This window comes from Carcharhinus amblyrhynchos, chromosome 2, assembly GCF_965287045.1.
Source record: "Carcharhinus amblyrhynchos chromosome 2, sCarAmb.v2.hapA, whole genome shotgun sequence".
Taxonomy (NCBI): domain Eukaryota; kingdom Metazoa; phylum Chordata; class Chondrichthyes; order Carcharhiniformes; family Carcharhinidae; genus Carcharhinus; species Carcharhinus amblyrhynchos.
Window position 1 is genome coordinate 58,995,052 of NC_137325.1, and position 22,848 is coordinate 59,017,899.

The 22,848-nt window shown below is 42.7% G+C and overlaps 1 protein-coding gene across 1 annotated transcript in view; it reads left to right on the forward strand.

Moving 5' to 3' along the window:
- The window catches only part of nek10 (NIMA-related kinase 10), a 265,380-nt gene that overhangs the window by 220,622 nt on the left and 21,910 nt on the right, over positions 1-22,848 (forward strand). The window contains exons 30-31 of the mRNA XM_080206316.1: positions 10,282-10,336; positions 20,386-20,429. Of these exons, the coding sequence (XP_080062442.1) occupies positions 10,282-10,336; positions 20,386-20,429 (99 nt within the window). The remainder of the gene's footprint in view (positions 1-10,281; positions 10,337-20,385; positions 20,430-22,848) is intronic.

The window sequence follows — 22,848 nt, forward strand, 5'->3', positions numbered from 1 at the left end:
CCCCTCCTCTTGACATTGACCCAAGACTGATTACTAGGAGTGACTATTTCCTTAAAACTCCTATCAATGTCTCTCTCAGCCTCACGAATTATGCGGAGCTCATCTAATACCACCTCCAGCTCCTTAACACGCTCCTCCAGAAGCTTCAATCTAAGACACTTCCTACAAGTAAAATCCCCTGAAACACTACTGGAGTCCCTCACCACATACATCCCACAGGAGATGCAGCACACTGCCCGAACTGCCATCCCTGAAACAGGTAACAGCAAAAAAAAAGAGTAAAAAATATAAAAAAAAACTTCCCCACACTTATAATTAGGTTAGAGGAGGTGGGAGGGTGGGATTCTCTACTAGTGTAGAGAATCGGGTATCCTCTCTGGACTAATTTATAGGGTTAGAGGCCTGAAAAAAAACTACAACTACCGGTCGACGCCCTAGTGACGACTTCCGGTTTCTAACTAATTTAAAAAAAAAGCCGAAAAAACTCGCAACTGAAACTAGAATTAAACAGTTAAGCAAAATAAACAGAAAAGAAAAACGCACCTTTTTACTGCCTCCTTACTCGCACAAAAATCGCTGCCTCTCGACTCTGCTCCAACGGAACAATGAGGCCGATTCGCAGTGGTGAGTGCTTTTAAACCCGAGGAGAGGCTGAGGGATTTGGGGTTGTTTTCGCTGGAAAGAAGGCGGCTAAAAGGGGATCTTATTGAAACATATAAGATGATTAGAGGTTTAGATAGGGTGGATAGTAATAGCCTTTTTCCTCTGATGGAGAAATCTAGCACGAGGGGGCATGGCTTTAAATTAAGGGGTGGTAGTTATAGGACGGATGTCAGGGGTAGGTTCTTTACCCAGAGGGTGGTGAGGGATTGGAATGCCCTGCCTGCTGCAGTTGTAAATGCGCCTAGTTTGGGGGCATTTAAGAGATCCGTGGATAGGTTTATGGACGAGAAGGGATTGGTTTAGGTTAGTGGGTCATTGTTTTGTAACTGGTCGGCGCAACATCGTGGGCCGAAGGGCCTGTTCTGCGCTGTAATGTTCTATGTTCTATGTAAAGGAAATGGTGGCTTGGGATTACTCAGATTGAAAATACAAATACCTTGCGATACATAGAAAAATTTAATGATAGATGAAGAGGTAAGGCTGTTCCTTTGACTGGAGAAAACTGGAAAATGATGTCTCAGTAATCAGTGCTGAGTCCAGTTTTGTTCTTGGTATTTATGGTACTTTGGCAAAAGGAAGAAAAGCTGGATATTTGCTGGCGACATTAAAGCAGGTTCTCTGATGGGCATCAAAAGTTATGGACAAACTCGAGAATTCATATTTTAGTATTCCCATGCAGTTGCAGGCTCCAGGCACTGGGCGGTGCTCTGGAATAGTTACTTTTCATGGTGTAGTTGCAGACATTGATCATTAGTTGTTGACATGGAGCCAATTTCTGATATCTATATCCCAACTTGGTATCCATTTCTCCCACTGGTTGGCAATTTTCCCTAATGTATTGAGTATTTAAAACATGATCAGATAAATGAGCTACCGACGAATTAGTTGCCCATTTGGGACATCATGCTATTATCACCTGGTGTTGTGCTGGAGCCTAAAACTAACCTTTGCTTCATATTATAGTAGCTCTGTTTGTTCTCATTGCCCTCAACTCACCATTTTAGACCAATACCTACTATTTCCTTAAATGTATTAATTTTCTAATGCCTGTTTTATTATTGATTTATCAGTTTGCTCTTGATTATTTATACAATGTCAAAAATGTTCTGTATTCTATATACTGTCAGTGCAAAATTAATCTTGCATTCCTACATTGCATTTCCAGAGTCATATTTTTCTTTAGTGTCAGTTGTGCCTCAGTTGGTAGCAGTGTCAGCTCAATAAGGATGTGTGGGTTTAAATTCCATTTCAGGAGCTGAGCACAAAAGCTAAGGTTGGCACACCAATGCATTACTGAAGGGAGTGTGGCACTACTGGAAGTATTGTCTTTTGGGTGAGACATTAAACTGCCTGTCTACACTTTCAGGTTGTTGTAAAGTTTCCAAGACACTCTTTTTGAAGAGGAGCAAGGAAGTTATTGCTGGTGCCCTGGCCAGTGATTATCCTTCAGTCAACAACCCCAAAGAAACAAATCAGCTGGTCATTATAGAAACATAGAAAATAGAAGCATGAGTAGGCCTTCGAGCCTGCTCTGCCAATCATTTTGATCATGGCAGATCATCAAATTCAATACTGCATTGCTGATTATAGGAGTTTAAGAGCTTGCTGTACTCAGATTAGCTACATGTTTCCTACATTACAGAAGTAACTACACTTCAGAACTATATTGGCTGTAAAGCATTTTGAGATTTCTAGTGGTTGTGAAAAGTGCCATAAAAATGCAAATCTTTCTTTCATGTCACCATTTATAGAGCCGTGGATACTTTTGGGACACACATGATGAATAAACCAATATACTTTAGATGATTCTTTAGAATTAAACAGTTGGGTTAATAAAAAGCTGACACAACCGTGGAAATAATCTGTGGGTAAGTTTGTGAACGATAGTTGCTATTCACAGGCAAGTTCATGGAATAGAGCTGAGCTAACTCTCAATGGGAACCAAGATGAATTGCAACTTTGTTAGACTGTTATAAACAGGACCAGGGAACTGATGTTTCTGCTCAAAGTTGGGATAATAGGTGTTTTGTAAGGACCATTAACCACCAAGGATGACATTTACCTCCAGTGCAAAAATAAACTCCTTTGTGTTACAAGCCTGTGGTCAATATAAATATGGCAGCAGTTTGGTGTGAGGGGGATTAATTGGGCAGGAGGCTGCAGGAAAGGGCCCCATGACATTCCTGCCTCTGAAATGAAACCTTAGTGTCCAATTAGGAAGCCTGCCTTTGATCTTGTTACCCAAATTCAGTCAGGCAGAGGCAGGAATGTTGTGGAGCTCGTTCCTGCAGCCTCCTGTCCAATTATTCCGCTCCCCCCCCCCCCATTAAACTGCTGCCAGGAGGGCTTTAAAATCCATTCCCTATGTCAAGGGTTGCATTTAAAGAAGCAAAGATAGGTCGTAATGTAAATTATGAGGGGGCATATGGAGGCTATAAAAGAACATAGATTAATTGAATGGCAAAAATCTGGCAAATGGAATGTAGTATGGAGAAGTGCAAAATTGTCCATTTTGGCAGGAAGAATAAAAAAAAGCAACTTATCTAGGTGATGAAAAATTGCAGAGCTCGAGGTGTAGGGAGATCTAGTACATAAATCAAAAGGCTATAACGCGAGTACAGCAAGTAATTAGGAAAGCTAATAAAATGTTGTTTATTGTGAGGGGAATTGAATACAAAAGTAGGGAGGTTATCCTTTACTTGTACAGGACACTGATGAGACCACATCTGGAATATTGTCTACAGCATTGGTGCCCATATTTAAGGAAGGACATATGTGAGTTAGAATCAATACGAAGAAAGTTTACTAGATTATTACCAGGAATGGGTGGGTTGTGTAATAAGGAAAAGCTGGACAGGCTCGACTTCTGTCCCCTGTAGTTTAGAAGAGAAAGAGGCAACTGGATTGAACTTTACAATCCCCAGGGGACTTGAAAACTGGACACAAAGGATGTTTCCTTTTGTTGGATGAACTAAAACTTGGGGTCACTGTTTAAAAATAAGAGTTTGCCCTTTTAAGACTGAGTTATGGAGCTCCTTTCCATTGCCTTAAAAATATTCAAAAGCTCTGCTCAATTGCCTTTTGAGGAAGATAGATTCTTAGTAAGGGGGTAAAAAAATTATAGTTGGGGGTGGGAGGTTACAATCAGATCAGCCATGATCTTTTTGAATAGTGGAGCAGGCTCGAAGGACCTACTCCTACTAACTGGAATGTTCATGTAGTTTGCTGATACATTTGAAGGAGGAAATGTGAGAATCAAAACAAGATAGGCAGCTAGTAAACAATTTTTCAGAAACTATCAGGAATTTAAGAAAAAAACTTTATTGCCAATTTGGAGAACTTGGAAATTGTTTTATGATTAAATTTTACCTTTCGATGAGGTAATTTTGTAGAATTTCATATGTATTATAGATCAAATAAAAGGGCAATAATGCATGAAATATTTTGGGTGGAATTTTACTGACTCACCCCACCCATGGTGGAGCAAGCCATAAAATCAGAAGAGAGTCGAGAAAAAAGTTTAAATGTAAAGTTTATTTATTAGCCACAAGTGGGCTTACTTGCAATGAAGTTATTGTGAAAATCTCCTAGTTGCCACACTCTGGCACCTATGTGGGTACACTGAGGGAGAATTTAGCATGGCCGTTGCACCTAACCTGCATGTCTTTTGGACTGTGGGAAGAAACTGGAGCACCTGGAAGAGATCCGTATGGACATGGGGAGAATGTGCAGACTCCACGTAGACAGCGACCCAAGTAGGGAATTGAACCTGGGTCCCTGGCGCTGTGAAGCAACAGTGCTAACCACTGTGCTGCCCACAATCAGGATCATGTCCAATTTCTTGGTTCTGACAATTTTATGACAGCCAGATTTCCAGCGAGGTCAGCTTCTCGCCGGAAATGGGCAAGAGGCTGAATAATTCATTAAAATGTATGGAAATACTAATTTACATCTGTTTCGTGAGCCCTGCCCTCAATCATCTGAGTTCACTTGCCTTTGTAGCCTTGCTGGGAGAGGTTCTCTCTGACAAGGAAAACACCTGCTCCCCATGAATGGGGAACTGTCGTGTTGGCCTTGCTAGTGGAACCGGAGTTCATTAAGGCTGAGGGCAAGGGGGTGCCCCTTGGGCACTGCCACCCTGGCAGTGACATCTTGGCCACAGCATTAGTGCTGATTTGTTTAAACCAGTCTCCATGTAAATTGAAGTTGCCGTTTATTACTGAATTACTCATGCTACATGAATCTGTAATTTCCTGAGTTATACTATGCCAGCATTACCACTACAGTATGATAGCCTATAAACAACTCCCACCAATGTTTTATGCCTTTACTGTTTCTTAGCTTCATCCAAACTGATTCTACATCTTGATCCTTTGATCTAATATCCTTTCGTATTAAAGTACTGACTTTGTCACTTCAGATTTCTATCACATCTCCTTTTCCTTTTCCCTGTACTTCCTAAGTGCAGAAATCCTTGGATATTCAGTTCCCAATTTTGGTCATCCTGCAGCCATGTCTCCATAATGGCAATTAAATTATACTCATTTACCTCAATTTGTGCAACTAAATTATCAGCCTTCTTGTGAATGATGTGCATTCAGATAGATTTGCTTTTTTAACATTATTCTCCAACCTGATTCTATCTAGAAGTTAAAGAGAACACATTAAGTAGTAAAGATGGTGTCAGTAATCCTAGTAGCAGACAGATCAGGCATAAGCAGAGCAGAGAACAAGGGAAGTTCAGATTAAACTGCATTTATTTCAATGCAAGAGGCCTGACAGGCAAGGTAGATGAACTCAGGACATGGATGGGTACATGGGACTGGGATATTATAGCTATTACTGAAACATGGCTAAGGGAGAGACAGGACTGGCAGCTCAATGTTTCAGGGTACAGATGTTACAGGAAAGATAGAAAAGGAGGTAAGAGAGGAGGGGAAACTTTTGATTAGGGAAAACATCAGGGGGCAGTACCGAGAGGGGTCATATTCAAGAGTTCGGCCTCTGAGTCTATGTGGGTAGAACTGAGAAATCACTGATAGAGTTATACTATTGGCCCCCAAATAGTAAGCAGGAAATTGAGGAGCAAATATGTAAGGAGATTACAGATAGCTCCAAAAAAAAAGGGTGGTAACAATAGGGGATTTTAACTTCCCTAATATTGACTGGGACAGCTATAGTATTAGAGCGATGAATGGAGAGGAATTTCTTGTGTATTCAGGGGGAATTTCTCATTCAGTATGTGGATAGAGAGAGGGCAAAACTTGACCTCCTCTTGAGAAATAAGGAAGGGCAGGTGACAGAAATGTTAGCGAGGGATCACTTTGGGACCAGTGACCATAATTATATTAATTTTAAGATAGCTGTGGAAGATGGTAAGTCTGGCCCAAAAGTTAAAATTCTAAATTGGGGCTAGGCCAATTTTGATGATATCAGGCAGGAACTTTCAAAAGTTAATTTGGGGAGTCTCTGGGAAGGTAAAGGGACATCTGGTAAGTGGGAGGGTTTCAAAAGTGTGTTCAAGGTGAGCACGTTCCTCTTAGAGTGAAGAGCTAGGCAGGTAGAAGTAGGGAACCCTGGATGACTCAGAATATTGAGGTCCTGGTCAAGAAGAAGAAGGAGGCACTTGACATGCATAAGCAGATGGGATCAAGTGAATCCCTTGAATCCTTGGCGTAGGAGTAGAGTTAAGAGAGAAATCAGGAGAGCAAAAAGGGGGACAGGAGATTGTTTTGGCAGATAAGGCAAAGGAGAATCCAAAGAGCTTCTACAAATACATAAAAGGGCAAACGAGTAACTAGGGGGAGAGTAGGACCTCTTAAGGATCAGGAAGGTCATCTTTAGCAAGGCCTTTGACAAGGTACCATATGGTAGATTATTGCTTAAGGTTAAATCTCACAGGATCCAGGATGAGGTAGCTAAATGGATACAAAATTAGCTTGATAACAGAAGGCAGAGGGTGGTTGTACATCGTTGTTTTTCAAACCAGAGGCCTGTGACCAGCTGTGTGCCTCAGGGGTCGGCACTGGGCTCACTGTTATTTGTAATTTATATTAATGATTTGGATGAACATTTAGGTGGCATAGTTATTAAGTTTGCAGATGACACCAAAATGGTGGCATAGTGGACAGTGAAGAAAGGTTATCTCGGATTGCAATGAGATTTTGATCAATTGGGCCAGTGGGCTGATGAATGGCAGATGGAGTTTAATTTTGATAAATGTGAGGTGATGCATTTTGGTAGATTAAACCAGGGCAGGACTTACTCAGTTCATGGTGGGGCACTGGGGAGAGTTACAAAACAAAGGGATCTAGGGGTACATGTTCATAGCTTCTTGAAAGTGGAGTCACAGGCGGAAAGACTGAAGAAGGCATTCAGCATGTTTGGTTTTGTTGATCAGAACATTGAATACAGGAATTGGGACGTCGTGTTGAAGTTGTACAAGACATTGGTTAGGCCACACTTGGAATACCGTGTGCAATTCTGGTAACCCTATTATAGAAACGATATTATAAAACTAGAAAGAGTTCAAAAGAGATTTACTAGGATGCTACTGGGACTTGATGGTTCGAGTGATAAGGAGGTGCTGGATAGACTGGGACTTTTTTCTCTGAAGCGTAGGAGGCTGAGGGGTAATCTTATTGAAGTCTATAAAATAATGAGGGGCATAAACCAGCTAGATGGTCAATATCTCTTCCCAAAGGATAGGGGAGTCTAGAGGGCATAGGTTTAAGGTGAGAGGGGAGTGATACAAAAGAATCCAGAGGGGCAATTCTTTCACAGAGGGTGGTGAGTGTTTAGAACAAGTGCCAGAGGTAGTAGTAGAGGCTGGTACAATTTTTTTCTTTTAAAAAGCATTTAGACAATTACATGGATAAGATGGGTATAGAGGGATATGGGCCAAATGCCAGCAATTGGGACTAGCTTAGGGGCTTTAAAAAAAAGAGTGGCATGGACAAGTTAGGCTGAAGGGCCTGTTTCTATGCTGTAAACCTCTATGACTCTATCTGATGGCTGCCTATGCTTCACCCGTCTTATATTTTTCCTTTCTACTTCCTTTTATCAGTTCTATTTCCTTTGAATCTGTGTTCCCTCTCAGGTTCCCATCTTCTGCCCATCTGGTTTATATCATCCCTGAGAACATGAGTGAACCTCTCTGCAAGAATGTTCATCCCAGTCTTGCTATGATGCAGCCCATTTTGTGCAGGCCCCACCTGCCCAAAAGCGATCCCAATGCCACAATCCAAAGATGTGCAGGTTAGATGGATTGGCAATACTAAAATTGCCCTTAGTATTCAAAGGTATACTGATTAGGTGGATTAGCCGTGGTAAGTGCACGGGAATAGGGGGGTGGGTCTAGGCAAGATGCTGTTTTGGGAGAATCGGTGCAGATCCAATGGCCGAATGGCCTCTTTTTGTACTGTAGGGATTCTAGGATTTTATGAAAACGTGATGCCCTTCTTCCTACACCAGTTCTTCAACCATGTGTCAATTTGCTCAATCCACTTAGTTCCGTGCTCACTAGCAGGTAGTACTGGAGGTAATCCTGCGGTTATCCCAGGCAGCATCCTGGTGAATCTCCTCTGCATCTCTGCCAGTGCATTCACATCCTTCCTATAATGTGGCGACCAGTAATCTAGCTGTGGGCTCACCAAACTCCATCATAACCTCTCTGCTTTTGTAATCTATACCCCGACTGATAAAGGCGAGTGTGCCATATGCCTTTTCCACAACCCTATTTACCCACCTGTTTTTCTGCCTTGAGAGATCTATGGACAAACACGCCAAGGTCCCTTTGTTTTTCAGAACTTGTTGGTGTCAGATCTTTCATAATATACTTCCTTGCCAAATTACTCCTTCCTGCTGGAAAAACCTGTCCAATGCCTCCAAATGCATTCACCACTTCACATTGTCCACCCAAAGACTTTGCTCCCAGTTCTTGACATGGGGGCCAGAAAAGTTTCTAAAGGTTGCAGTGGCCTCTTGTAGGTGAAAGAGCTTATCCTATTTAAGTTAACAGTTGCAGAAACCTACCATACGTTGAGGGGAATCAGCATTGTAAACTTTGCCAGTTCAGGGCATCATTACCATCTTGGCATCACAAGGGCATTGGAGCAATGGGCAAGACTGTTTAGACCACCTGATATCAGGAAGTCTGCAGATGGAAATGGGTGCTGCACCCTCAGAGATAAAGGCCATTAGAGATAAAGCACAGCAACCTGCACAGGAAAGACAGGGCAATGAGAGACCAGAGGAGAAAGATTAGGGGATGAAGGAGCAGATACCTTTATATGATTGAGAATCAGAATCCAAAACAAACTACAACACCTGAGAAATATGATCATCTACATCTGTGCCCTCAAAATGCTGATCCCTGCAGATTCTCACAGGTGGTTACAAACCAATGCATTACCCAGGTGGAAAGTTCTGTCTTCACCAAGACTGGACAACAGATCAGCTTCACAGCTGAATGTGCATCGCAGGCTCAGAAGGAACTGGACTGACTGGTGGTGCCCAGCTGTACTCTATAAGGGCCTTGTTTATAATGATGGTCTGCTGTGCTTTCTAAAACATGGCCCTCCAAAGGGGTGTGGACTTGAGGTTGGAGAGGCCAAGGAAAGGGCTAGCTCAACAGGTGAGGAACAGAAGGAGGAGGAATTGGATATAGAAAAAGATTAAACTGAAGCAAGAGGTGCCCTGCTGCATGACGAGATGACTTGCATCTGCCATTCTCCAGGAAGAGGACATCATCCTCTCCCACACAGGTGCCAGGCCTCTGGTTTCCCCTGTGGTGTTGTGGAATATTCTGATACAAACTCTCTCTCAGGACAATTTGCAGCTTCAATGATGACTGCCATGGATGTATGAATGAGTCCCTCACTTCATTTAACCCCAGTCCCCACTGGCTCTAATTGGTCAGGAAAACCATTTCCATATCAACAATCTGAACTTCAGTCAGTTCCCATCAGAGCCGGTTTCTGACACAGGGACAGATCCAGCTCTTGCTTCCTATCTCCATGACAAAAATCTAGTCCAGGTTTCCATCATAGTGCTTTCAGATTCTAGCATCTTCTCGATGCTAATACATTTAATGCTGCTTAGCGCAATAACCTGTTGATTTAAAAACTTTGGTTGCCATTAACATTGTCACTAGAGATCTGCTAGTCATATATTAAAGGTCTTGCAAATCATATACACTTCCTGTATCATACTTAAATTTCATGTCTCAATTATTTTGGTGATTTTCTTCTCGCTTATCATGAGCAGCACCACAGGAGGTGTGATGGTATTTCTGGAAACAGAGTTTCCAGTGATCAGTAATATTATAGATATGCTACATCGATTGAGCAGGTCATTCTTTCATAAATGAAACTGGACAAATTCAGATTGCAGCTACATTATTCAGGAAATTAGTTTTCAACTGTTTATTTTTATGATGAAGAGCATTGGGCTTTAATGAAATTATGCAAGTCCATAAAAATGCATTTGTAATATGTGTACCTATAAACAACCAAAGAAATGCTTCCCCTCATATTTTAAAACATAGTAAATTAATTGCAATAAAGAATGGATCATGTTACTGTGAAAGAGTGAAATTGTTCTTCTTTTCCCCTGCAGCTACATTACCAAGAAGTATCAGTTCTATTGGCACTGAGACTCAGTGTCAGACTGAGTAAGTATTCTGCATTATATTGCGTAAACCTTGTCAAATTTTCATTTCAATCTTAAGCAGTTTGTCTCAGCTGGTGAACAGTAATATTAGCAAGTCATTCTCTTGACCTTGAAAGGTGATTAGTGAATTTGTCATGATCAACTACATACCTAGTAAAATGATGTTTTATACAATGAACACTTGCAGCACAGTCCTGATAATTTTTCATATTTTACATAAAAAATGCAATGAAAATATTAACTTGGCCTTAACCAAAAATATGAGATACTTTTCTGGCTCACAACCCTACAATGCCTCATTTAAAACTTTTAGTCTTCTGTTGAAATCATATTATGGCCTCATTCCTCCAGGTCTCTGTAACCTTGTGAACTTCAAACCATTGGGAACTTTGTGTTCCTCCAATGTATAGCTCCGATTCCTTTCATTCATACTATTGTCAACTGTACCTCCAAATATCTAGGCTCCTACACTCCCTCTTCTCTTGCCAAGCTTTTATTCACTCCTTTTAATATCTCCTTCTCTAGCTTATGGTCTATTTTGTCTGCTGTGAGCTCAACTGAAATGTTTACCATCATTGTAGCCCCTGTGTAAATGCAAGTTTGTTATTGTTGTAGATTTAAGGATGACTACTTGCATTTACAGAAAATTCACGGAATTAGTTTCAGAGAACAAAAATTTGGTGCTAGGTCTTCCTACAATTTGATGCCCATTTTCAGGGAGTTTGTCAGCAGATTCCAGCTCTGCCATTCTAGCACCATTTTTCTGCCATGATGAGGACATTACACATGGCCAATAATATTTGAACACCTTTATATAAATAGTTTAATAAGAATATAATTTTATATAAATAGTTTAAGAATAAAACATCTGATGTATTCTCCATCATTAATACTTTAGAGAATTTGGGGAGGGGGAGCAGGGAGGTGATTCTCCCATCCAGCCACGCAAATTTTCTAGCGCAGCAGGTTGGGACAATCTCGTGGCCGGGCATGCTCAGGATTTGCGCGTGCGTTCCTGCTGCAAGCGTATCTCCCAGTGTCAGATTTCTGGCACCATCAGATCTGTGCTGGAAACCAGCAGGAAGGCCACGTACATAATTGTAATCTCTTTTTAATATAAATTTAAATGTAATTAGCGGATCCGGGACTGAATTCTCTGGGTCCGTTAGCATCTCCACCCATCAGAGAACTTCACCCTAACAGGCTCTACAGTAGGTCCCCACTTTCGAGGAACGATCCGATTGAAGGGGGAGGGGGCATTCGGGGCCCCTAGTGGTCAGGTAGCAGGGTGTGGGGACCCTCGGTCTGGGCACCCTGGCAGTACCAGCCTGTGTCCCTGACACTTCCAAGGGGCAAAGTGCCCAGGCCCAGGGATACCTTGGCTCTGCCCGTCAGGCATGGGCAATGCTAAGGAGTGGGGCCTGATGCGTGCAGGGCCCAAGGATGATCGGTGGGAGTGGAGTTCTGCTGCCACTCTGCATGAGGATCGGTCGGGGCAGGAGGGAGGCCAGCGATCAGGGCAGGCTGGGGTCTGTCAGAGTTGGGGGGGTGGGGAGAGAGAAGAACCTGGAGATCGGGGCGAGTGGGGGGGGTGGGGGTGCCCAGGAATGACTGGAGAGAGCCACAATCAGGCTGTAGGGGTTGGGGGTCAGCACTATAGGGGTCCCAGGCTGGCCAGGAACAGGAAGCTGACCATTCGGGGCCACTGCACATTGAAATCACCTGGCCTCTGCACCAGTCTCCTGGGCGATAATAGACCCCTCCTCCCTGAAATTTAATGATATTCACACTGGTGGCCTCTGCAGTGCACAAAGCATGGGAGATTTTACTCTGAACTCCCACTGAAAAGAGCAGCGTAAATTATTCCACTTTTCCCACGAAAATCCTTAGAATTTTGTTGGGAGAATTCTGATCTAGATGTCAGCATTTCATTGCAGCTTTCATTGTAGGATGTGCACAGACATTCTGGTCCAGGTTTTAGTGTGCTCATCCATGTCTGAACAGAAGCTGAGAAGATTTAACAATGGCGAGGAAGGGGTCTTATTCTAGGATCCCAGACCCCATTCTGATCTTGAGAGATTAATTGTGTTCACATTGCTGTCTCAGCAGCAGGGACCTGGGTTAAGTTCCAGTCTTGGGTGACAGTCTGTGTGGAATTTGCCCATTCTTCCTGTGTCTGTGTGGGTTTCCCCCAGTGCTCTGATTTCCTCCTACAGTCCAAATATGTGGAGGTTAGTTGCTAAACGTAGAAACATAGAACAGTACATCACAGTACAGGCCCTTCGGCCCACGATGTTGTGCTGAGCTCTGTCCGAAACCAAGATCAAGCCAGCCCTATCATTCTGGTGTGCTCCATGTGCCTATCCAATAACCACTTGAGAGTTCCTAAAGTGTGCGACTCCACAATCATAGCAGACAGTCCATTCCACATCCCAACCACTCTTGAGTAAAGAACCTACCTCGAATATCCCTCCTATATCTCCCACCATGAACCTCCCACCATGAACCTCATAGCCCCTTAGTAACAGCTACATTCACCCAAGGAAATAGTCTCTGAACGTTCACTCTATCTATCCTCCTCACCATCTTATAAACCACTATTAAGTCACCTGTCATCCTCTTCCCCTCTAAAGAGAAAAACCCTACCTCCCTCAACCTTTCCTCATAAGACCTACCCTCCAAACTAGGCAACATCCTGGTAAATCTACTCTGCACTCTCTCCAACACTTCTACATTCTTCTTCTAGTGAGGTGACCAGAACTGCACACAATATTCCAAATGTGATTCTACTGAGGTCCTGTACAGTTGCAGCATTACCCCACGGTTCTTAAGCGCTAACCCCCTGTTAATTAAAGCTAACACCCTGTAGGCCTTCTTCATGGCTTTATCCACTTGAGTGGCAACCTTCAGAGATCTGTGGAAACGCACCCCAAGATCTCTCTGTTCCTCCACATTCCTCAGAACTCTGCCGTTGACCCTGTAATCCACATTCAAATTTGTCCTACCAAAATGAATCACCTCGCATTTATCAGGGTTAAACTCCATCTGCTATTTTTCGGCCCAGTTCTGCATCCTATCAATGTCTCTTTGCAGCCTACAACAGCCCTCCACCTCATCCACCACTTCACCAATCTTGGTGTCATCTGCTGACCCACTCTTCTGCCCCCTCCTTCAAGTCATTGATAAAAATCACAAATAGCAGAGGACCCAGCATTGATTCCTCTGGTACAACACTCGTAACTGGTCTCCAGTCTGAAAATTTTCCATCTACCACCACCCTCTGTCTTCTATGAAATACAGTAAAAAGTCTGACAACACCAGGTTTTAGTCCAACCTATTTATTTGATAATATACTCACAAGCTTTCGAGGGGACTGCCTCTTCGTCAGGTGAATGGAGAGTTCTGGCCTCAGACAGAGCATATAAAGCACAGACAGTTTAGAGATTACTGATTAAAATGCGAATCCTTACACCTAACCTGTCATAAATAGTCATACTGAACAGAACGGATTACTGTAAAGAAGTGTACCGACAACTAAACAATGAGGAACACTACAGACAATTACCCACAGATCCGACCAAAGAACACACTCGTCAACTCAACAATCTGATCAAGACCTTTGATCCGGACCTCCAGAGCACCCTCCGTGCTCTGATTCTACGTACTCCCCGCATTGGAGATCTCTACTGCCTCCCAAAGATACACAAGGCAAACACACCTGGCCATCCCATCGTATCGGGCAATGGAACTCTGTGTGAGAACCTCTCCGGCTACGTCGAGGGCATCCTGAAACCCATTGTACAAAGAACCCCCAGCTTTTGTCGCGACACTACGGACTTCCTACTGAAACTCAGCACACACGGAGCAGTTGAACCAGGGACACTCCTCGTCACAATGGATGTCTCGGCGCTCTACACCAACATCCCCCACAACGATGGCATTGCTGCGACTGCCTCAGTACTCAATGCTGACAACTGCCAGTTTCCAGATGCAATTTTACAACTCATCCGCTTTATCCTGGACCACAATGTCTTCACCTTCAACAACCAGTTTTTCATCCAGACACATGGAACAGCCATGGGGACCAAATTTGCACCTCAATATGCCAACATCTTCATGCAAAGGTTCGAACAAGACTTCTTCACTGCACAGAATCTTCAACCGATGCTGTACACTAGATTCATCGATGACATTTTCTTCCTTTGGCCTCATGGTGAACAATCACTGAAACAACTATATGATGATATCAACAAATTCCACCCCACCATCAGACTCACCATGGACTATTCCCCAGAATCAGTTGCATTCTTGGACACACGCATCTCCATTAAGGACGGTCACCTCAGCACCTCACTGTACCGCAAGCCCACAGACAATCTCACAATGCTCCACTTCTCCAGTTTCCACCCTAAACATGTTAAAGAAGCCATTCCCTATGGACAAGCCCTCCGTGTACACAGGATTTGCTCAGATGAGGAGGATCGTGACAGACACCTCCAGACGCTGAAAGATGCCCTCATAAGAACAGGATATGGCGCTCGACTCATAGATCGACAGTTCCGATGCGCCACAGCGAAAAACCGCACCGATCTCCTCAGAAGACAAACACAGGACACAGTGGACAGAGTACCCTTCGTCGTCCAGTACTTCCCCGGAGCGGAGAAGCTACGACATCTTCTCCGGAGTCTTCAACATATCATTGATGAAGACGAACATCTCGCCAGGGCTATCCCCACACCCCCACTTCTTGCTTTCAGACAACCACACAACCTCAAACAGACCATTGTTCGCAGCAAACTACCCAGCCTTCAGGAGAACAGTGACCACAATACCACACAACCCTGTCACAGCAACCTCTGCAAGACATGCCGGATCATCGACACGGATACCATCATCACACGTGAAAATACCATCTACCAGGTACATGGTAAATACTCTTGCAACTCGGCCAACATTGTCTACCTGATACGTTGCAAGAAAGGATGTCCCGAAGCATGGTACATTGGGGAGACCATGCAGACGCTACGACAACGGATGAATGAACATCGCTCGACAGTCACCAGGCAAGACTGTTCCCTTCCTGTTGGCGAACACTTCAGTGGTCACGGGCATTCAGCCTCTGACCTTCGGGTAAGCATTCTCCAAGGCGGCCTTCACAACACACGACAGCGCAGAGTCGCTGAACAGAGACTGATAGCCAAGTTCCGCACACATGAGGACGGTCTCAACAGGGATCTTGGGTTCATGTCGCACTATCTGTAACCCCCGTGACTTGCCTGGGTTTGCAAAACCTCACTTACTGTACTGTCTGGAGACAATACACATCTCTTTAAACTGTGATCAGTGCTCCTTCCACTCACATTATCAGCCACTTCAGGTCTTGAACAGCAGGTTAGGTGTAAGGATTCGCATTTTAATCAGTAATCTCTAAACTGTCTGTGCTTTATATGCCCTGTCTGAGGCCAGAACTCTCCATTCACCTGACGAAGAGGCAGTCCCCTCGAAAGCTTGTGAGTATATTATCAAATAAATAGGTTGGACTAAAACCTGGTGTTGTCAGACTTTTTACTGTGTTTACGCCAGTCCAACGCTGGCATACCCACATCATGACTCCTATGAAATAGCCAGTTACTTTTCCAATCGGCCAAATTTCCCTCTGTCCCACACCTTCTTACTTACTTCATGAGCCAACCATGGGCAACCTTATCAAATGTCTTACTAAAATCCATGTATATGACATCAACTGCTCTACCTTCATCCACACGCTTAGTTACCTCCTCAAAGAATTCAATCAAATTTGTGAAGCAAGACTTATCCTTCACAAATTCATGTTGACTATCCTGGATTAAGCTGTATCTTTCCAAATGATCATAAATCCTATCCCTCAGGACCTTTTCCATTAACTTACTGACCACTGAAGTAAGACTAACCAGCCTATAATTACCAGAGTCATTCCTATTTCCTTTCTTGAACAGAGGAACAACATTCGCCACTCTCCAGTCCTCTGGCACTATCCCTGTGGACAGTGAGGACCCAAAGATCAAAACCAAAGGCTCTGCAATCTCCTCCCTTGCCTCCCAAAGAATCCTAGGATATATCCCATCTGGTCCAGGGGACTTATTGACCCTCAGATTTTTCAAAATTGCTAATACATCTTCCTTCAGAACATCTACCTCCTCCATCCTATCAGCCTGTATCACACACTCATCCCCAAAAACATGGCCTCTCTCCTTGGTGAATACTGAAGAAAAGTATTCATTCATCACCTCTCCTATCTCTTCTGACTCCATGCACAAGTTCCCATTACTGTCCCTGACCGGCCCTAGCCTCACCTGGTCATTCTTTTATTTCTCACATAAGAATAAAAAGCCTTGGAATTTTCATTGATCCGACCCACATCCAACATCTCATGCCCCCTCCTAGCTCTCCCAACTCTTTTTTTAAGCTCATTCCTTGCCATCTTGTAACCCTGAAGCAACCCAATTGAACTTTGTTTTCTCATCCTTAAAACACTTCCTCTTTCCCCTTGACAAGATATTCAACCTCTTTTGTGAAACATGGTTCCCTCACTCAGCTATTTCCTCCTTGCCTGATAGGGACATACTTATCGAGGACGCACAGTATTTGTTCCTTGAACAAGTTCTGCTTTTCATTTGTGCCTTTCCCTGACAGTTTCTTTTCCCATCTTATGCTCCCTAATTCTTGCCTAATTGCATCATAATTACCCCTCCCCCAATTATAAACCTTGCCCTGCTGGATGGCCCTATCCCTCTCCATTGCAATAATGAAAGACACTGAATTGTGTGCATTATGTCCAAAGTGCTCTCCCACAAACAAATCTAACACTTGGCCCAGTTCATTACCCAGTACCAAGTCCAATGTGGTCCCACCTCTTGTCGGCCTATCCACATATTTTTCAGGAAACCTTCCTGCACACACGGTACAAAAACTGCACTATCTGTACTATTCGACCTATAAAGGTTCCAATCAATAAATTTAGCAATGCTAAATTGCCCCTTCATGGCCCAAGATATTAGGATAGGTGGGTTAGCCATGGTAAATGTGCAGGGTAACAGGGATAGGGCAGTGGGTTTGGCCTTGGAAAGATGCTTTTTCAGAAGGTCAGTGCAGCCTCGATGGGCCAAATGGCTTCCTTGTGCACTGTGGGGATTCTATGGTACATGCTGCATGAGAACTTATGTTTTAATGTAATGATTGATGATAGGGCTTTGTTCTTAAAAGGTAAATCACCATTAATGTGACCAGCATTTTGTAAGTGTTCACTTCCATTAAAGTACTTCTTCTGCATTCAACATTATTGAGAGTCTGACTTTAATCTGTCATCTGGACACAAAGCTTTCATCTTGGATTGATTTAAATTCCAGCGATCTGTTGATCTTTGAGATGGCAATCTTGTTCACCAGCTGGTTGACTTCTTTGATTGACCGGCTGGGCATCTGTTCAGAATGCTTCAAAAGTTTCAGTGCATTCAGTTTTAGATCCCTTGTTGACACAGCTGTGAAGGGGACAGCTAGCTTTGTTTGACTGACTTTATGAGCTTGCAATAACTTTGGACTGGATTTTACTGTGTTCCATGGTGTCCACCCTCTTAGTTTAAAACATCAGGAGGAAACCACCCACAATACCAAAAGCTGCCATGCAGTGAACATTATTAATTTCTTTAATGGAAAAACTTCCATCCCTTTCTTGAGAGGAAGTCCCCCCCACCTTAGAGTGCTCTGTTGTCCCAGCAGTGCCTTGTTGACTGGGATATTGGAGTTCTTTATCCATAGCAAGGGTACTCAGACAGGTAGTGGTTATTCTGGACACATGTTCAAAAGTGGATCAGAAGATTGTTAGAACTTTAAGCATTTTGCAGTGATAAGAATTTCCTGCTTCACAGATTTCTCAATGTCATAAAGTTCTGAGTTCTTGCAAACCAATATTAACTAGGGTTAAGTGAGAAAGGAAATTCCACTCCAGGGTCACTGAGCCTTGGAGTGAAGTATTTAACTGTTCCCCCAGCTACACTGGGCGCTCCTGTCTAACGTGTAGGCTTTTATAGATTTGTCAGACATCTTGATGTGTTTTGTTGTTTGTGGATCTTAAGATTTCCTTTATCTCTGCTAATTTAGTAATATCTGAACCCTTGCCGCATCCTTTATTTCAGTATTATGAGACCAGGTTATGATCTCATGCATCATAGGGAAAAGATTTAAATTTCTCAAAGGATTGTCAAGCTACATCATCAAGTTAACAATGTCAGTGCGCTGTCATGGATCTACATTTGAGACTCCATTTCAATCTATTTTTCTTCAGTTATTAGTTGGCTGAGAAGTGACAAACTTTTAGAACTAAGCATAATGTACCTGGGACTGGAATTCGCCGAGATTTGGCTAAGTGCCAATTTTTCCAACTCGTTGGCAGTTGCAGTGGGTTGTGTGAGACCAGAGAATTCCAGTCAGCTGCTTCGCTTCAGGTGTAAAGCTTCTCTGTAGACTGGCCAAATACACCTGATTATTTGTATCAGGACAAACAGTCCACAATCAAGGCATTGTTACTATCCTCATCCAACCATGCCAGTAGAATGGACACTCAAAATACAGAATGATTGCTTCCACTTTTCTGTTTGACAGATAGGAGCTGAACAAAATGTTTTAATGCAATAATGTAATGTTTGAGTCTCCTGAAGTCTCAGCTGAAAACGCTCTTGACTTGGATTGTAACTGTGTGTGCGCGTGTGTTTTTCTCAATTCTGTGAAGTTAATGTGTACTTAATTAAAATCTCAATTGTTTCCAATGTTTATTAAAAGAGTTCACCATAGGAAATATAATGATTCCCGATTACTCCTTGTAGAATAGAATCATTGAATCCCTACAATGCAGAAGGGGTCATTCAACCCATCGAGTCTGCACTGACTCTGATAGAGTATCCCACCAGATCCTATTCCCAAGACCCCACATACTCACCCTGCTAATCCACCTAATCTACACATCTTTGGACTGTGAGAGGAAATCGGAGCATCCAGAGGAAACCCATGCCAAAGGAATTTTTAATTCTGTCTTCCTTTCTCCTCCTTGAGCTCCATTTTCTTTGGAAGGATCTTTCATCAAGATTCAGACAGCAAATTTTTCTTATTGGCTGGTAAGACATCATTTGTTCATAACGTAGTTCATTTATTGGTCATATCCAAGAAAGAATTTGTCACTTTTTCTGGGTTTGTGACCACTTTTGTGCTTAAACCTAGTGACAGTTTATATATTTGAATGACACATTTTCCTGGAAACTGCTGCTATGGTTTCTACAGTGACTTTCCTTTGGTCATATTTGTGGCAGCCTTCAATGACATGTGGCTCGACAGTAAACAATGTCATCATTGCTTGTTGCTCACAGACAATATATTATCTGCCAAATAAATGGCATTTACTAAAGAGGCTTCCCTTACTCAGAAATTTTAACATCATTTTTGCTTTCAAGTGTACTCAATGCTTTGAATTACAATTTGATATTAATAATCCGAATTTGGAATCAATTTGATATCAAATTTAATAGTGCACTCAAAGCGATATCAGTACCCCATTTAAAAATTTTGTAATGTAAAAACATACCCACAGTAGAACCAACTAACTTGTTTGAATTAAAGGCAATTGCATACAGACCTTTAGAATTCTGTGGCTTAACACAGAGAGGTACATAGTCTGCTATTTGGTAATAGGTCCTTATTTTCTTTAAGTTTATTTGGTCTGCTTCATAACTTTTCAATGTTGGACTTTTTTTCTACTTGTTACTTAGCCAGTCTGGAATGTCTGTATGCAATTCTTAATTATTTTGAGCGCTAGACAATACAATTATTAATTCCCTCCCACAAAATGATCTCTTTAGGTAAATGTGCCACAGATTATTCCCCAGTCCCCATTGATATGCTAGCAAAGAGATTATGCTTCAGTTCTTTAGGTATTAATCAGTAAAGTGACAATACTCCATATTTTCAAATAAAGCAACAGCTCATTTATAAAGTTCTTATATGTTGACTGCAGTTTATTTCACAGATCTGAAGGGAAGTCAAGGCAAATAAATATCAAATCTAGACCAGGTAATTAAGCATTGTTTGAAACTACAATTATTGTAATGCAATGTACATTTATTAATACTCACTTATTGAGATAACGTTTCAGTCTTTTCTTTGTCTTGCTTGTTTAGATCTCCTACAACTAGGCTTACTTCTGCCATTACCTTCAGTTGGAATTAGACCTTGCTCGAAGAGAACAGGAAATTCCTTAAGCTCAGGGTGGCAATGCCATAGTCTGCCAGATATAGTGCTTCGAAGGCTGAAAGATCATGGTAGTTATGTGAAATTATAAACAAGGAAAACTATAGAAAGGAAAATATGCAGTGAAAATGAAAAAAAAACTTCTGAACATTATTATATGTCAGAGAAAAAAATTATTGACAAAAACCTGAAAATAGCTATCAAGAAACAGTATACGAATTTTGGAGGCAATTACTTAGTGCTGCTTGTTTTACTTCTTTTTGATTCTCTTTCCCTGCCTAGAGATGCATGAGGCAGACAAAGCTGTTTCTGTAACTAGCTTTTCTTGGAGTAGGTTGTTAAAAGCTATTGCTCAAGTGGCACTACTCCACATCAAGCATAGCTGACATAGAGACTATCTTGCTCTTGCTGCTTGCCATAGGTATATTGGAAGGATTTACAGAATGAAAATCAACTTGTTTGACCACATAATGAATGTGCCTTTCATGGCCATCAAGTTCTGGAGTAGGACTTAAACCTGGAGTTTCTGGCTTAGAGCCAGGGTGCTACCCACTGTACTACAAAACCTCCTAGCTTATAAAAAACATGTAAATAATGTGAAAGGATTGGAAAGATTTAATAAAGTTGAAGGAAAAAGCTATGGAGATTCAAGCTAAACCTAGATATTAGTAGGAAATTGCCTTCACTATGATAAATAGTGGGGTACTGGTTAATGGAGTAACATGGGGCAGGCAAAGTAGAGTTAGATGTCCCAGGGCTCAATATCGAAGCTAGTACTATTTCTAATTTACATTTATTTGGATTCAGAAACTCAATGCAAAATTATTACATTAGCAAGCAATATCAAATTAATAAGAGCATCTTAAATGAAGGATGGAACTCAGACATTACAAATTAAACAGTTTTAAGTTTATTTGTGTCGCAAGTAGATTTACATTAACAGTGCAATGAAGTGCTCTTTTGCATGCCAAACGAGTAAACAAACTCAAATTAACTTAGGGACAAATTAAAAGGGGCAGCCCCCCAAAAAGGAAGGGGGCGAACAGCCCAAACAAAAACCAAAATCGAAAGGAAACTTAAAACTTTAAATCAAAATGTGATCGTCAAGGTCTATAATGCACCCCAGCCCCTGTGGTGCCTAACGTGGAAGGCATCAACTGCGCCCATGGACACCACATGCTCCCTCTCCAGGGACACCTGGCCGCGAATGTAGCCGCGGTAGAGGGACAGACAGTAAGGATGGATGACCCACGTCGATCGCCCGCTGCCTGGACCTATTGATGGCACGTCTCGCCAGGCCCAGGAGCATTTTTCTGTGAAAATTCCCCAGTTGCCACACTCCATCGCTTGTTTGGGTACACCAAGGGAGAATTTAGCATGGCCAATGCACCTAACCAGCATGTCTTCCGAATTGTGAGAGGAAATTAGAGCACCCGAAGGAAACTCATAGACACGAGGTGAACGTGCAGTCTCTGCACAGACTGTAACCCAAGCTGGGAATCAAACCCAGGTCTCTGGCAGTGTGAGGGAGTTTTTCCACAAACCCCAAGAGGCCTACAGCGAACACAATGAGACAGCCGATGAACCAGAACAACCGACAGAGAGATCCACAGTGCAACAACCTAAGAGGAAGGAATCCAATTGGACTCCTCCGGAAGGCCGCTGCCCTCGACTGGACTTGTATGCCCAAACCATCAGGAGGTGCGTTAACACCAGATTCATCAACCGCAAGACAGCCCCGAACATCACCCAAGCACAACGCAACGCCATCCACGCTCTCAAGACAAACCGCAACATTGTCATCAAACCAGCAAAGGAGGGGCCATCGTCATACTGAACAGAACGGATTACTGTAAAGAAGTGTACCGACAACTAAACAATGAGGAACACTACAGACAATTACCCACAGATCTGACCAAAGAACACACTCGTCAACTCAACAATCTGATCAAGACCTTTGATCCGGACCTTCAGAGCACCCTCCGTGCTCTCATTCCACATACTCCCGCATTGGAGATCTCTACTGCCTCCCAAAGATACACAAGGCAAACACACCTGGCCGTCCCATCGTATCGGGCAATGGGACTCTGTGTGAGAACCTCTCCGGCTACGTCGAGGGCATCCTGAAACCCATTGTACAAAGAACCCCCAGCTTTTGTCGCGACACTACGGACTTCCTACTGAAACTCAGCACACACGGAGCAGTTGAACCAGGGACACTCCTCGTCACAATGGATGTCTC